Source organism: Carassius auratus, chromosome 11 (assembly GCF_003368295.1).
Source record: "Carassius auratus strain Wakin chromosome 11, ASM336829v1, whole genome shotgun sequence".
NCBI classification, from domain to species: Eukaryota; Metazoa; Chordata; class Actinopteri; order Cypriniformes; family Cyprinidae; genus Carassius; species Carassius auratus.
Window position 1 is genome coordinate 15,295,865 of NC_039253.1, and position 16,546 is coordinate 15,312,410.

The 16,546-nt window shown below is 34.5% G+C and overlaps 2 protein-coding genes across 3 annotated transcripts; both read right to left on the reverse strand.

The window, feature by feature from the left end:
* Positions 1 to 1,195: 1,195 nt before the first annotated feature.
* Positions 1,196 to 9,914, reverse strand: tfe3b (transcription factor binding to IGHM enhancer 3b). Of its 2 annotated transcripts, none has more exons than XM_026275645.1 (9): positions 9,744 to 9,912; positions 8,559 to 8,794; positions 7,328 to 7,552; positions 6,234 to 6,329; positions 4,836 to 4,947; positions 4,678 to 4,734; positions 4,510 to 4,585; positions 3,790 to 3,937; positions 1,196 to 3,526 (listed from the first exon to the last, which is right to left on the reverse strand). In XM_026275645.1, exons 2-9 carry the CDS (start codon positions 8,748 to 8,750, stop codon positions 3,080 to 3,082), a joined length of 1,353 nt encoding a protein of 450 aa, XP_026131430.1. In that variant the 5' UTR covers positions 8,751 to 8,794; positions 9,744 to 9,912; the 3' UTR covers positions 1,196 to 3,079. The 2 variants fall into 2 exon arrangements, with proteins under 2 accessions (XP_026131430.1, XP_026131431.1); XM_026275646.1 differs by having other exon boundaries at positions 3,249 to 3,563; positions 9,744 to 9,914.
* A 297-nt stretch (positions 9,915 to 10,211) lies between these two features.
* Positions 10,212 to 15,098, reverse strand: gnl3l (G protein nucleolar 3 like). The gene is made up of 15 exons (XM_026275643.1): positions 15,086 to 15,098; positions 14,946 to 14,986; positions 14,430 to 14,537; positions 14,198 to 14,314; positions 13,748 to 13,831; positions 13,503 to 13,638; positions 13,313 to 13,416; positions 13,063 to 13,207; positions 12,836 to 12,923; positions 12,577 to 12,754; positions 12,342 to 12,484; positions 11,514 to 11,650; positions 11,243 to 11,406; positions 10,959 to 11,133; positions 10,212 to 10,426 (listed from the first exon to the last, which is right to left on the reverse strand). The coding sequence occupies exons 1-15, from the start codon at positions 15,096 to 15,098 to the stop codon at positions 10,359 to 10,361; spliced, it is 1,701 nt and encodes a 566-aa protein (XP_026131428.1). The 3' UTR covers positions 10,212 to 10,358.
* Between the last annotated feature and the right edge of the window lie 1,448 nt (positions 15,099 to 16,546).

Consider the following 16,546-nt stretch of genomic DNA (forward strand, 5'->3'; position numbering starts at 1 on the left):
GAGTGTCACCAACTGGATCAGAATCCAACTTTTGTGAGTATGGGCTTCAAAATAATTCAGTTCTTAGTACATCAACTTTTCAAAACACTGGTAAGACTTTTCTATTCACTTTTGATACTTCAGGAAAAGAGTAACTAATAGTGTGGTTTATTTATTTTACAGAGTCATCTGATGTAAAAGATTTAGAATCTACTAGAACATGTCTAAAGGATAGTGAATTATCACCAACTGATGAACTTTCTGGGAAGGAAATCTTATTTCCCCTCTTAGCAAATCGAAACCACTAAAATATATAAAAATAGTATTGGTATATATCCTTCACGCTAGTACCATTCATTTTAAAACTAACATCCAAATAACTTTATCATTATAATCTTCCATTATTTTTTAATAGATGTGCATGCAATTTCAGAATTTTATTAACCCACCTGGCAGTGACACCAGCGATGCACCAAAAGTTGGTTAAATGAGCATGATGCTGGTGTGCTTGACTAGCCAGCAAACTCACCAGACCTGAACCCCACAGAGAATCAACGGTGTATTGTCAAGCGGAAAATGAATAACTAGAGACCTAACAATGCAGATGATCTGAAGGCCACGGTCAAAGAAACCTGGGCTTCCATACTCAGCAGTGTCACAAACTGATCACCTCCATGCCACACCGAATTAAGGCCCCTACCAAGTATTTAGTAAATGTACACTAAATGAACAAACTTTTTCAGAAGGCCAACAATTCACTAAAAATGTTTTTTTTTTTTTTTTATGAAGTATTCTTATTTGTTGAGATCATGAATTGGTGGGTTTTTGTTAAATGTGAGCAAAAATAATCACAATATAAAGAACCAAAGACTTAAACTACTTCAGTCTGTCTGCACTGAATTTATTTAATACATGAGTTTCACAATTTGAGTTGAATTACTGAAATAAATTAACTTTCCCACAACATTCTAATTTATTGAGATGCACCTGTAAATACTTTGCTACCGAGACTTGTCATGTGCACTTACATATTGCTGTATACTGTAAGAAAATCACGGTTTACATAAGATACTAGATTGGTTTAACTTGCTCATTTGCACATCACGTCTATCTGGCACATTTAATGAATTCTGAGATGATACTGGAAGTGTATATGCAAATGGATAACACTGAAGAACATGTTTAAAGATGTTTAAATAATGTCAATGACATTTGATTTTTTTCTCATCAGTTTATTTTAGCCAACACACAGGAAAATCCTAATTAAAATACATGTTCTCTCAATTATAAATTATGTGCTTTGAAAAAAACTTACAAAAAAGAACAACACCTTCCCTTTAACTGAGTACAGATGTAATGAAAGTAAAGGCAATGACACACACCAGCAGCAGAACAATAACTGGCAATAAAATTTTAATGAGAGGAAATATGTCTTAATGCCTATTTCTACTCTACTGTCAGCAAATGAGACGATACAAAAATGTTATTGCTGTGACTTCACATAATTAAATCATTTCAAACTTATGCCCATTTTGTGCCTATGATAGAAAAAAACGGGGAACCTGCAATCACATTCACATTCCAGTTTTTAAATATATTTTACAAGTTTGCACTTAGTTTTGAATTAGATAGTTTTATTTATAGATTCATTTGACATGTTTTACACCTTTCAAGACTCATTTGTAATCTTTTTTCTATATTTACAAACATTTTTGCAAAAGGCACGGTTTGATCAGAGAGGACACTTCATTTGGCTTTTACCGACAGTACTCTTATCTGAGAACAGACTTCAAAGTTTATTTTCATTTAGCTGTAGCTAACAAATTGCTGATTTTGATTTATTAGTTATAAAAAGCATTTTAGGCAGAGGTAGCTTGTAACATTTTATACCTGAAAAGCTGTTTGTGTATTATGTTTATGTGGCTTGTTTCCTTATATCATCAGAAAAAAACGGTAACACTTTACGCAAAACTCATTAACACTAGTTAATGCATAATGGTATCATAAATGAACAATGACCAACATTTTTACTAAATAAATCAATCTTAAATGTTTAGTACACTGTTAATATTAGTCCATAATAAAATTTTATGTATACATTTTTTGATTGTACTACTATACATTTTCAAATAACTAGAATATTTATGTTTTTTATGATACCTGATGTATTAAGTAATGCTACTGAATTAATTGAAGATACGAATTTACCTTATTGTAAAGAGTTACTAAAAATCATGTATGAGCACCTGCACCTTCAAACATTTGTTTAGCAATGTAACATTGAAGAAGGTCAAACTAACCAGCCATAAAAGGAAGTGTTGTAAACGAACAAATAAAATGTAGACATTTCAAACCAGTTAGTAAATATGCAAGTACTTTGGCTAAAAGTAAAGCCAGCAAAGATGTGTTTAAAAAATAAATTTTTCTGATATATGCAGAAATATTGCTTGAACCCTTTCAACATCATAATATGAATAATGAGTTCATGCTATTAAACAGCTCTGAAACATCCCTTTGGTGCGATTAGTGACTACTCACGCCACACTCCAAAATCATATATATGTATAAATATGTGCACTTGCATGCTCTGAATTCAGAGTCTAAAAACACATACCTAAAACAACAATAAACATCACATGATTTACCCTTAAAGCAACACAGCTATTCATAGACAGGCTGAAATATCCTAAACTTTAGCTACAAAAAGGCTAATTGTTTTAGGTGTGTTTTGAATTTGGGATATACCTATGGGACTGCCTACAAAAAGGTGTAATACTAGTTAATTTCCTTACTAACTGATATGTAGACATATGACAGCACAGCTCGTGGAGTGTTTCCAGGGATAGTCCACCAAAAAAATCTGGCATTTCTGGAGAACACAAAAGAAGATATTTTGAAGAAAGTTGGTAACCAATCGGCTTTGGCAACCAATGAGTTCATTTCTCAAAATATCTTCTTTCAAGTTCCACAGAAGAAAGAAAGTCATACAGGTTTGGAACAACATGAATTTTCATTTTTGGGTGAAGGATCTCTTTGAAAACATCCCATGGCGTCCCACACGAGTAAAAGCACAGGAACATGCATTTAGTGGTCAGTTGGGTCACAAGTCGTCCTCCATGGTCACGCTACTCCTGCAGCTGCTGGTCTTGGAGGCTCCAGGGGAAATTGGGGAGAAGAGCGGATCTGAAGGCCTGATGATGGGCATCGTGCAGCCGTCATCCATCAGAATGTCACGAAGACCCACGTCAGGGTAAAGATCAGAGGCCGAAGCTTCGTCCAGCTCCGCAAAGCTAAACGTATCTAGATTGAGAGGGCCGCTTACTGCTGCAGCAGCTGGAGAGCTGGAGGAAGGTATTGTGAGGAATGGGGAAGTCTGCGTCATGACTCCATCCATGCTGAGGTGGCTCTGAGGTTGGCCTTCCCCAGAGCCAAGCTGTGTGGACTGGTTTCCTTGTAATAGTGGTTGCTGAAGGAAGGAAGTGTCAGTGCTCAGGCCTGGAGACATAGTGGTGGAGAGGCCATGATGACGAGCTTGCATCTCCAATTCCTGTGTGCAACGAACAGCAGGGGGTGTTGGAGTCCATCTTTTTACAGGATTTAAAAGTGTTTAGTTTTCTAGACTATGAGCTGTATTTACATTCACACTTATGTTGATGGCGCGTTCATGCCATCCTGCAGGTTAAATACTGTATAATGAAAAATGAATAAATATTGATCATTTAGTGGATGATGTGTTTTGGGTACAGACAGGAAAGCGAACATCCATTTTGGACTTTGTACTGTATTTCAGAAGGACTGTTTATCTTATACCTGTATGCGGAGCAGAAGGGCCTGGTTGGATTGCTCCAGTTTCTTCTGCCTCATCTCAATCTCTTTGGCCCTCTGTTGCTCTTTCTGAAGTTTTCTTATATAATCAACAGAAGCCTTCAAAATGGTTCCTTTGTTCCAGCGCATCTCCCTGCAATTTAAACAAGACAAGATATATAGTATGCAAAAACAGCAATATGGTGAAATATTATTATAAAATGTTTTATTTATATATTATATATATATATATATATATATATATATATATATATATATATATATATATATATATACACACACATATTAGTTTTAATGTTTTTTTTTGTTTGTTTGTTTGTTTTTTAAGTATAATTGTTGAAAACCGTTGTGCTGTTTAATATTTTTGGTGGAAACAATAAGTAATTTATTTGGACAGCATATATTTGTATTTTATACATCTTTTGTAACATTAGAAATGCCTTAACTGTCAATTTGGATCATTTTAATGCAACCTTTATACTTTTTTTTTATTTATTTGAAAACAAAACAGCAGTAGTTCAAGAGCTGCTGACATGCCATTCAATTTAAAAACAGAATCAAATCACTAAGCATCTGATCACATACGCTATAAAAAAAAGTGTTCAAAGCAATTCACTGGTAGTATTTGTGTTTTGCAACATAATGTGTGATCAATCTTTAAAAAAAAAAAAAAAGTCCTATGAAGATTCAAGGACAGAAACTTACGGATCATTGGATTTGGGTATCATAGCTCCTAATTCCTTTATTCTGTCATTTATGTTGAATCTTCTCCGCCGTTCAACTGCACAATGCAAAACACTTATTGACACCAAGCCATGCAATGACGCAGTATACAAGCAATATTTTACCAAAGCATGTGTCTTTTGAACTCACTGAGATTGTGATTATCTTTCTTTTGCCTCTCCTTCATCAAGGCTCTGGTCTCTGCGTCTGAAAATGAAAAGCTGTTATAACTATCACACTTCAAACAAGTCAAAGGAAATCGAAATACAGAAAATGAAATACAGCAGCCATGCTGAGTAAATCATTACCAGTTAATTCCCTTTTAATATTAGGCAGATCTGCTGGACAAGAATTGCTGACGGTGATGGAGGGGGCCGTCATGCCAGGACTGTTGTAGACATCCAGAAGGTTGCCTGGCAGCTAAGATAATAAAATGGAGGGGAAAATAAATCAAAAACCTTTAAAGCAGGATATGGTGATCATATCAGCCTAAAAAATATTTTTAAAATCAAATATCACTTTAGTATTAAGCACACTATTGGTTACCTTACAATAAATAAACTCTACAAAAATCTTTGACTGGAATTCAATTATTGAATTATTTTCATAATATTTACACAAATGCAAAAAAAAAAAAAAAAAACACTTGCAGACAAGTTATAATAGTTAACATTAACATTAACTTTTGTAACTTTAATTATGCAATTTCACTGTTATGTAAATGTTTCTTATACATTATTTATAATGAAATATTTGTGACCCTGGAGCACAAAACCAGTTGTAAGTCACTGGGGTATATTTTTAGCAATAGCCAAAAAAACATTGTATGGGTCAAAATTATTAATTTTTATTTTATGCCAAAAATCATTAGGATATTAAGAAAAGATTATGTTCCTTGAAGATATTTGGTAAATTTCATACTGTAAATATATCAAAACTTAATTTTTGATTATTAATATGCATTGTTAAGAATTCATTAGGACAAGTTCAAAGGACCTCAGAATCCAGATTTTCAAAGAGTTGTATCTCGGCCAAATATCATCTGATCCAAATAAACCATACATCAATGGAAAGCTTATTTATTCAGTTTCAGATAATGTATAAATCTCAATTTCGTCTATCAAATTTACACTTAAGGTCCTGGGTCACATATTACAAAAAAACTACAATAAAAACATTAGTTTGAAACAGCAGCCATTCAAAATGGAAATCTTTAGGAATAAAGGTTAAAACATTTTAAAAAAAAATCATTTTACCTTTCTTTTCTCTTCATGCTCCCACAATAAAACTAAAATCCTCATTTTATGTCAATTCACTTTTACTCCTTTCTCCATAAAAAATTATAATAAAATGAAATCCTTCACCAAATATTTCCCAAGTTCTTTCTATCCGGTGCCAAGTCCCTGCATGCTCTGTACAATCCTTTCACAGTCCTTTTTGTGCCCTCCCTGATGATTCCTGCCTGGCAGGTGTTAGTAAAGTGTTATGTCGATTGCTGAGCTATATCCTCATTTATCACTTCCCTCATAAGTGCAATGGTTAGCACTCACTCTCAAGAGGGGAGGGGATATTTACGTTCAGGAAATAATCTCTCCGTAGCTTTCCAGATGTCTTGTGTTGGTTTACCACAAATATAGCTTTATTCAGAACATTGCCATAATGTTATGGAAGTATTCATCAATAATAAAGACAATCGCTCAGCTTACCGTGTTTGGGAGTTGCAGGCCAGAATCTATCAGTGACATGATGTCATCATTGAAGCTGGATTCAAGGCTGATGATGTCATCGATTACATCATCCATCTGAGGGGATGCAATCAAGCTTTAGAATGATTACTGTCATATAAGAGTGCTGTGTATCTAATCACATAATTAAACAAACTGGGTTATAAACATGTATGTATTTGTGGAACCGATGAACTGTATTCTTAAAAAGACAACCGTCAAGTGTGTGTTCTGTGGGAGATCTAGGAAGTGCTGTATGGTGTGAAAGAGAGGAGCAAATATAATTAAGCCGCTGGTGTGGTATCTTGCAGTACATTGTGACACAAAGCTAGTGAGATGGCAAGTGGATAAGTGAAAGGTAAGCATGTTCAATGACAAAAATAAGGTTTAATAACATTAGTTAACATAAACTCACTACAAAACACTAATAAACTATTTATTAATCTTAGTTAATGTTTATTTCACCCTTTACTAATACATTATTAATATCAAAAGTTGTATCTGTTTATATTTATTTAATGGACCTGAGCTAACTTGAACTAAAAATGAACAGTTGTATTTTTCCATTAACTGAAGATTAATTAATACTGCAACAAATGTATTGTTCATGGTTATTTAATATATTTTGATAGTTAATGTATTAACTAATGTTAAATAATAAGACCTTATTTTAAAGTGTTAAGAAAAAGTGGGAAAACTCTCCATTAGTATATTTCTCAGCTTGTGGGCAGATATGTTTTAGGGTCACAGACAGTGTCACAAAATATATAATTAACATAATAAAATCTAACTATGCGACATATAAGTGCACATTGTAGAAGAGTACAATAGTAAAATAGGCTTTAAGGGAATAACTTTAAGGCAGGAAACAATATAGAAACTCTCTAATCAGATTCAATGATCGATGCTTAGCTAAGCTAAAAGTGCTTCTGCCAGACCCTAAGACCGGCTGAATGGATTAGAAAACGGGAAAACACAACTGTTTAACTCTAGGGGAGTTGGAAAATGAGCCTTTTTTCAACTTCTATATTTGAATGAGATGATCAATACACAGTGTATATTTAGATGTGCTTTACCTCTTCTTTGTTGGAGCCCAGGTTAAGATGTGCCATTGGACTGTTGGGAGCACTGCTTGCAGAAGGGCACCTCTCCGGAGCAGAATTTGATTGTGGAACGGGAGATACACCGAGAGTTTGTGTGGCAACTTTATTTCCTAGCGTAGTAGACAAGTACTGCTTCACTTGCTGCCTCTGGGCCTGCTGGATGTGGTATTTAGTTGGGTTTTCAAGATGAGTTTGCACCTAAAGCAAAGTAAAAACAGTGGGTCAATGGTCACGTGAAGACGTCAGTGGCATTTCGTGCCCTACACATTGTCCATGCAGAAGCTAGAAGGAAGGAAATTGTCACTCTTAATTAAAAAGGGAACTTACAATTGTGTAAAGTCTACATTGGATAAATGTAACATGAAACTAAAACTTTAGTGAAGCTGACTACACCGAAGGCTCCAAATGCAACTAGGGCTGTGCGATATGGGGAAAATATCTAATTGCGATTTTGTTTTTTACAGATATTGCGATTTGATTTGCTATTTTTATATTTGCAAAGTCAAGCTTCAGCTTAATATTGTCAATAATGTGCAGCACAGTATGATTACGCAGTATGATTATTACCCTGCATAAAAAAATAATAATAATTTCTTAGTTTCCGTGAAACCATTACAAAATTAGGAATCCAATAGGAACTACTGTTGTTCTATCCAATACAATAATTATATTATATTATATTAAAGGCTGACAGTCATGCCTATGCTCTGGAACAGAGTAATATCGAGTAATATATATATAACTTATAACTATTTATAGTTTTTTTCTAAAGTAGCATCTGTAAAGTCCACGTTTTTAGCAATGATTTTCTTTAAAACAATTTTAAATATTTTTATTTAGCTATAATTCTTTTATTTTTTATTTTGGTTTTAGTTATTTTAGTAGTTCAACTTGAAAAAAATTACATTTATTTTCCCATAATCTGAAATATCTTACATTTTAGGTTTTTCATCTAATATTTAGTCTAATAAATATATATATATATTTTTTTTTTTTTTTTTTTTACACAAGTTTTTTTTTTTTTTATTTAAATTAACAATAACAAAATCTGGCATTTAGATATTTACATTTAACTTCTACAGAGTTAATTTTTCAATTTTATTTTAGCAAGTGTTTTGAGGCTAGCTCTAAACTTTCAGCTGATTGTGTCACAACAAGAAACTTTTTTCTAAAGTAGAAACAAAGTAGAAAGGAACAAACCCACCTTCAGAACCTCCACCGGTACTTGAGCTGGAGGAGGGCGGGCAGCCATGGCTGGCACCGTGACTGAGATGGCGGGAGTGGACTCTGTAGGACGGAGCTGAGCGGCAGACGCTTGCTGCTGCGCCTCCCTCCTCTCCTGCTCCTGTGCCTGCTCCCGCATCAGCTGTTGCCGTAGCAACACCCGGGATGACATGGCTACGCTGGTTCCACAGGTCAAGTATGAGCAGAATTAACACGCTGTAACAGTGAAAGCATCAAGAACGTTGGCAACAATACAAGTAGTAGTATACAAGAAAACAATGGAAATCACTTCTCCTTTTGGACAAAGAAGGGTTAAGAACAAGTGAAATTTAACTCAGCTGAGTCATACCACTCAGTTGGATTCAAAGAGAAATTTAATACTCTACCAAAGCATGATCAGCAAAAGATTCATCTCTCAGACATCATATTAATATAAATCACACACACACATCAAAATTACAAGTTACTGCATACTTCTATTGCAACTTTGCATTTTTAAAAACTACCCAACAAGCGAGATATTTTCAAATATACAAGATAAAACATATGTCTGACCATAATACTCCTTACAATTTAAGATCTCAACCCGTAATAAGTCAAATGACTGAAATCTGCAGCTCTCCTTAATGGGGAAGTACAGAATTTAGCAGATGACTGACAGCTAACCAAACTACTACTGTTCAAGATTTATCTTTAAAACTGACATGTCCTTTAAATGCCAACAAATCATCAGGTATAAAAACTTATCTGGATGTATTTCTGTAGTTATAAATACACAAAACACTTCACGATTGTGCAGTTGACTTGGATATCTAAGTTACAGGGCAGTTATGTAATAGTTCGCTACATTGTAGGGATTATATAAAGTTTAGTAAATTCCTTAATTTACAACAAATTAACGCGTGTGGTAGTTATTTACAACATAAAGCATATGCTGATCTCTAAAGCGCACTTCACAAGCCCGGAAAAGTTGTTTTAGACCGCATCCAGCTGTTAGCTCTAGGCTAACTTCCTAGCTAGTTGACATGTCAAACAACGTCAAACTGGCACGTTGCCTGTATTCAACTTCGTTAACTTTCATTTACGCAGAATTATTCTGATATTAGCACAATTTATACATACGTGTCCGCTCAACAAGAGGGCAAAATAAATTTGGATGAGTTACCTGGTTGTGTTAGCAGAAGTAAAGCGAGTTTTCTAGAAGAATCGCCATTACTAGCACGCGCGGGGATTTCCTTGTTGTGATGTGACAGTCCCATCCCATGTCTCCTCAACACACTCAGCCACCTTTTACTTACTTGTTTCCCCATTTCACATGTAAAGTTTTTATTATTGTTAACTAAAACTATTAAAAAGTCTAAAAAAAAAAAAAATCAAAAAAAAAAAGAAAATACAAATATTACATGAGAAGCTTTAAAGTTGTATTAGAACCAATGCATTGGAAACTAACTGAAATAAAATTACTAAAACAAAAAAAAAAAAAAAAATCATACCAGTTGAATAGTTCACATCTAAATTATTCAACTGATTAAAAAAATAGTTGAAAGACTGGATTTGTTTCTCTGGACAGTAAAATAAAACTTGCAGGTGATTTATGAACAGAAAGAAGGTCAATAAATAGCCACAGACACCGTTAAGTCATTCTTCTCAGTCAGAGAAAGATTATTTATTTGCATATTTTAAATTGTAAATAATTTAAATATACAAGTTTGTTAGTATCTCCAACCACATGTAAAAAGTAGAATGAACTCCCCTGAGCATCCTGGTTTAATAATCAAAATCAGCTGTCAGAGAAGGAGAAATTCAACGCTGACGTAAGAGAATCTGAAAGTTTGGTGCCCAGTTTATCTATAAAAGAAAGGACAATGTGTGTTAGAATACACCATTTTAAAAACAGCTGTGTTTGACTTGTAATACATGTAAAACAAACTGTTCAAAACTTATTTCCATGGTAATCACACATAGAATAGATTTCTTCAAAGAAAATGGGAGATATAGCCAACTTTAATCATGTGTGATAACCAATCACATTACAGCTTTGATGTCAGTGAATTAGCTGTGCAAGTCTATCACTGTTTCTGATACCACAGAAATGAATGACAAATGCCATAAACTCAACCCTACTTGTAGCAAAATTGACTTTGGCTTCTTTTTTTTTTGGTGTAAACTCTAAAAACAGATAAATCCAAAATGTTTAATAGCAAGCATGTTGAAGATTAGCCAACAGGCTGTTAATTCATGAATAAGCTTTAATTCAAAGCTGTTTTACCACAAATTCAATTATTCAGTGTAGCGCAGCCCCTCCTTCATTTAGAGTGTGCTTTCTTTTTTCTTTTTTTTTTTGTGGATTTAAAGGCAGGAAAAACAAAGTGGGTCTTACCAGCTCTCTTTTGCTGCTTCTTTCTCTTTTTGTTGGCAGCCAGGAGAGCCTGACCTTGCAGGAGTGGGTCAACATCCAGGATGTCTTTTAAGTCCACTGGCTTTGGGCCTACTTCTTTAATTGCACTACTGCCTTTTGACTTGGGATTTTTGAGCTCAACAGTCATTGGTCCAAACTTAATGGAAGAATTATAATTGAAATTCAAAAATTAGATTTGAGTCTTTAAACGAACATAACAAATCACCCAACCTTTGCACACTGAATGGCTAATAACCGCATCATACCTCTGGGTCCTCATCTGCATCCATTGATTCAATCGTTTCTGGAGGCTCAAGGTCCTCTGATGGGTCGTCCATTTGCTGTTCTGCTAACTCTACTCCTTGACCTCCTTGTGTCAATCCGGATGTAGTCATACAGAAACCCATCTGTACATCAGATGTGCCACATTCTAAATTGGGAAAGTAAAAAAAAAGAAAAAAAGGCAAAAGTGCGTTTAAGTAATGTGTGTTTATAAAACTTGTGTTGTGTCATATCACTGCAAGTATACACAGTTACCAGCAAGTGCCTCAAGATTGCCCTTCTCCAGTTCATCCCAGTCAAACGCTTTACCCATCTCAGCTACAATCTCAGCACTGACATGAGTGGGCAGCGTGTGTGTTTCAGGAGGATGTGTGAAGTAGCTAATACGACCCCTGCAAAACAGAGAATGAAATTCAGAATTAACGTTACAGTTGTCAACAGTTTTAACCAACCAGCATCATCTGTGCAAGTTAAAGTAACATTTCATTTGACATATAACCAAATTTAAAACTGGACCTTTTCTGCTTTACAAACACTTGTATTTTTTTTAAAGAAATTAAATTATAGTTTAATGTGCGTTTTAAAATGCTTCATTACATTAAAGTTGAACCACTGATGTGACGTGGACTATTTTAAGGATGTCCTCACTACATTTCTGGGTCATGAACATGTCAGTTGTGTTGCGGTCTAGACAGGGTCAGAAAGCTCTAAGATTTCATCAAAAATATCTTTATTTGTGTTCTGAGAATGAATGAGGGTCTTATGGATGTGGAACAACATGAGGATGAGTAATTAATGACAGAATTTTCATTTTTGCGTGAACAATCCCTTTAAAGAGATACTGTTTCCAATATGTATGCCTTTCTGCTGCGAAACACAAGATGATATTTAAAAAAAAAAAAAAACTATTTGTATGCATGGAAATAGGTGAAAAATTTCATTCTTTTTAACTTTACAGAAGAAAGTTTGGAATGGGAACAAGAAAATGTGGTTTGGAACAACATGAAAGATTTTTTTTTGTGTGAAGTATCGCTTTTAAAGATCAACAAGTAACTAACATAAGTCACGGGACTTTAACCTCACCCTGTCCAATCCAGAAGAACACTTTTGGCAGCTTTGTCAGTGTCAGGCAGTCCTCCTTTCCTCAGCTTGCCTTGACGACGTGCGAGTAAGGCCAGGAACTCATGAGCCGTCTGGAAGTCTGTGATTCCATAATGATCCATAATCTATGCAAGAAAAAGTACAAACAACTGATCTCAACATTGTTTAATACTATGATTGCCCATGCAATAAAAGTTCCCGAAAAACGAGTAGCTACCTGCGTTTTATTGCAGCGCCTCAATATGGCTTCAACAGGTGGAACTGGGTCCACCAGCTGTTCAATCTTGACACAGTTTCGAAGGATCATAGCAGCATCACTGGTTGAGGTTGCCATGACAATACCAGGGCAATCTAAAAGTTTGATGTGTTTGTCTAAATGGACTTCCTGTAAACACCTGAAAAACAGATTGATTTTAGGTTAAGAGTACAGAAGATTTGAAATGTATGGAAAATATCAACAAAACTAATTAACATACTTAGTAACTCCAGGTGTAGCTCCAACATTACATGCACGGGAACGCTTCAAGCTGTTAATTAAACTGCTTTTCCCCACATTCGGAAAACCTGAAACATTAAAAGCGAGGTAGTGTGATTAAAAAAAAGATGGGTTTCTGCTGCTAACTTGCTTATTATGGAATTAGCAATGTAATTATTTACAAAAAACTATGTAGCAGTTATATCTCAACTTTTGTGTGAAACTTACCAACCACTCCTACAGTTATGGCAGTTTTTATATCTTGGTTCCGGCAATAGTTTCCCAATAGTTTCATTAAACAATCTGCACCAACACATGCACTGCTCTCGAGCAGCTCTTGAGTAGCTTGGGTCACAGGCACACGACTGCGTTTCTGTAAACATCAAACAGAAAAAAAGTACTGTAACTTTGTGATTTTCTCAAACAGAACACAGTAATAAAAAAAATAAAAATAAAGTAAACAATTACTGCAACTCACCAAATTTTTGTTCTGCTGCTGAGTGGACGATTTGAAAGCCACAGTAGGAAACTCATTGCGAAGATATTTAATCCATTTTTCCACAATTTCTTTGGAAACCAAATCTGCAAGTGAAAATTGTAGTCATTTTATGTATTTCTGTCTGTTGCTGACTGAAGTTATGCGTACTAAAAACCAAGTATCTCCTTACCAATTTTATTTAGAACAAGGACAATTTTCTTGTTGGTTCCACTTTGGACGACAGCCTGTTCAACCTGTGGACAGCGGCAGCCTAAGGGGTCTCTGGCATCCAGAACCTCTAAAATAACATCTGCTGCCTCTACTACCTGGTATACATACAAAAAAAGTAAACTGTTATTAAGAATTGGTCATTAGATGTTCATGTTCAAGGAAATATAATGGGCTACCGAAACAGGTCAGTACAGAAAACAGCACCTTTTTAAATTCTCTGCAGTACGCTTTTCTTGAGTTCTCGGTCTCAAAGTTGACATGCTTTTCCAAATCTTGCATTTGAACTTCCTGCATCATTGCAACAAAAATAAAGTGTTATTAAGATAAAGCTCCAGTTCTTTAACAGTTTCCAATTAGAAAATAACAATTCACAAGTATGCTACAGCAATTGTACAAAATAGTGATATGGCTAAACTATAAAATGTAATTTGCATACATTTTAGGCTGTCCTTCTATATATCAGTCTATGAAGAAACACCACTTTGGCAAATTCTAAACTTAAGAGAAAAGATAAAATTTCATAAACATAAAAACGAATCATATTGACTCCACATATTTTAATGTACTGCATTTTAAAACACAATAAATGTATTCTGTTGTACTCTATAGAAAATCTTATCCATTGTCACATCTAATAAAGTGTCGGACACGAACCCTTTGTTCAAACTCTTTTTGCCGCAACTGGATGTCTTTCTGAAAACTGTCCAGACTTCTCCTTTTCATCATTTCCTTTTCTCTTGACAACCTCTGCCTCTCCTGTTGCTCCTCCAACTAGAAAACAGCAGACAAAAATTGCATGTCAGCTTTTTTTTTTATATATAAAGCTCTTCAATACAAGCATATGTCCTTTAGATTTGGTACTAGGACTGTACAGATCCGTCCTCACCCTCTGTTTTCTGAGTTCAGCTTGTCTCTGACTGTGATCTTTAAAGCTGCGCACATTAGGTACTCCAGGATCCTTCTTTCCTCCATGAGACTGCTGTCCATCTTTGGACTTTAGAGAAGAGAAACAGATGACAGTCAACAACAGGCAATGCATGTCAGAAGGTAAAACACTTCATTTATGTTTCACACTCTCTTAAATCCAAAGAGTGGCAAATCTTGGCAATGAGCGGAACTTTGAAGCTGCTCAAATATAAAACTTGGTTTGTTCAACGTTACCTTTATCAAACCACATAATTCCCACAATTATCCCAGTTATTTCATAGTTTGGGTTATTAAAAATAGGAAGCCCGTGATAATAATGAAGTAGGAGTGTCCAAACATTTGATTGGTAGTGTTTCTTGTTCTGGTACATTTAGACATACAGTATGCAAGGATGTCATATTCACTTTTCAACTGAACTTAACGCAGTATTGATTTGACTGTAATTTAGCATGTAGGCTAAACTACGTAACGTTACCTTTTTGCCGCAAAAACCCAGACGTTTCGCTCGCTTTTGTTCTGTAACATGATAAAATTAATTAAATTAGAATGGCCACTATGTTAGCAAAACTTTCAATGCTCTACGTATAAAAAAGACAGAGAGATACATGTACTCACTGGCTTTAGACATAACTCCACGTGTGTGAGCAATGCTTGTGTGAAGTCTCAAGGCTGCAACGAACGCCAGTAATTTTCAAAATAAAAGTCTAAGTGGCCCATCGCTTTCCTATGGCTTAAAACCCATTGGAAAATTGTACAGCGGCACAGTGCTGCCTCATACCATAGACAGTACTTACCAAAACGTGAATTCAGTACATTACTTTATTCTTACAACGTGGAATGATGTCCGATGTCCCCCAAAAACCCACTCTGAAATCCATTCGACGTTGATGAAAAAATATCTAAAAATATATATATGATTGTATATATGATTCAGTATCTAAATCTCAAAGTCCTGAGCTCAGGTAAATAACAAGTTTTTTTTCACACAAATATACTAATTAACCACAAATTCTTAAGACATGGGACAAAACACATCCAGCAATTGTAATTGTTTTTAGGATTATTTTTTGACTATTTTCCAATGTAAATGTCATGGGGGATTAATAATAGAATGCCTATTTAACACAATTATCCCCTTCAATTTAATTTTATCATTATTATATCAAATCTATTACACTTATTGTCTTCTCGCTTCATCTAAAACAGTGTGTCCACAGAGAAGGGTTCAATCATTTATATGCTATAAAATGAATAAAAATATATTTTAAAAGTAAAAAGAATAATAAAAAAACAGCTTTTTTATCAAAAGCATCACTTAATACTATCGCATATCAAAGCAAGGTATTCAGTGTATCATAAGGTTTCATAAGGTTCATAAGGTTTAATCAGTGTTTCATAAGGTTTCAAAGTTATGTCCCCACTTTTTGTCGACACCTTCAGACATTCATTAAAATGAAAAAAAAAAGGGTTTGTCAGTGTATATCACTGGCAGCGATCACAAAGGACCCCCTTGCCCCATTCTACCTCTGCAGAGTACATCAGTGTCAGACAGGCTCTGGTAAGTTTTATAGTTTAAGAATATTTTAAATCCTGAGGTTAATATTTACTGGGTCACAACCATTATATGGCAACACCATCTTCCGATTACTGAGGAAATTATTTAAAATATTTAGATAATTTTATTTTCCTGAAGCACGTTCTATAAGCTTCTAGCATCAATGGATAAAAAATTGCTACTACTTGAACTCCATTTGTTTTGTAAAAGCAATTTGTCAACACTGTCAGATGTTTCTACTCTAAACCTTCGTCAGATGAACATTTTGATAATATTTAATTATATTTCTTGTGGAATGGTCACATGAGAATGTGCTTTGAAATGTCAATAGCATCTTGATAGATGTTAAAAAATAAATGTAAAATTATATTACTCAATCCAAGGTAAAATTTTGATTAAAAAAACAAACAAAAAAAAACAAAAACAAAGAGTTGAGAGGGTTGCATCAAAGAATAGCTCAATAGCTTAATAAATATAAGATACATAAATATAGCTTAGCTTGTCTGAAAATGGTTTTATTT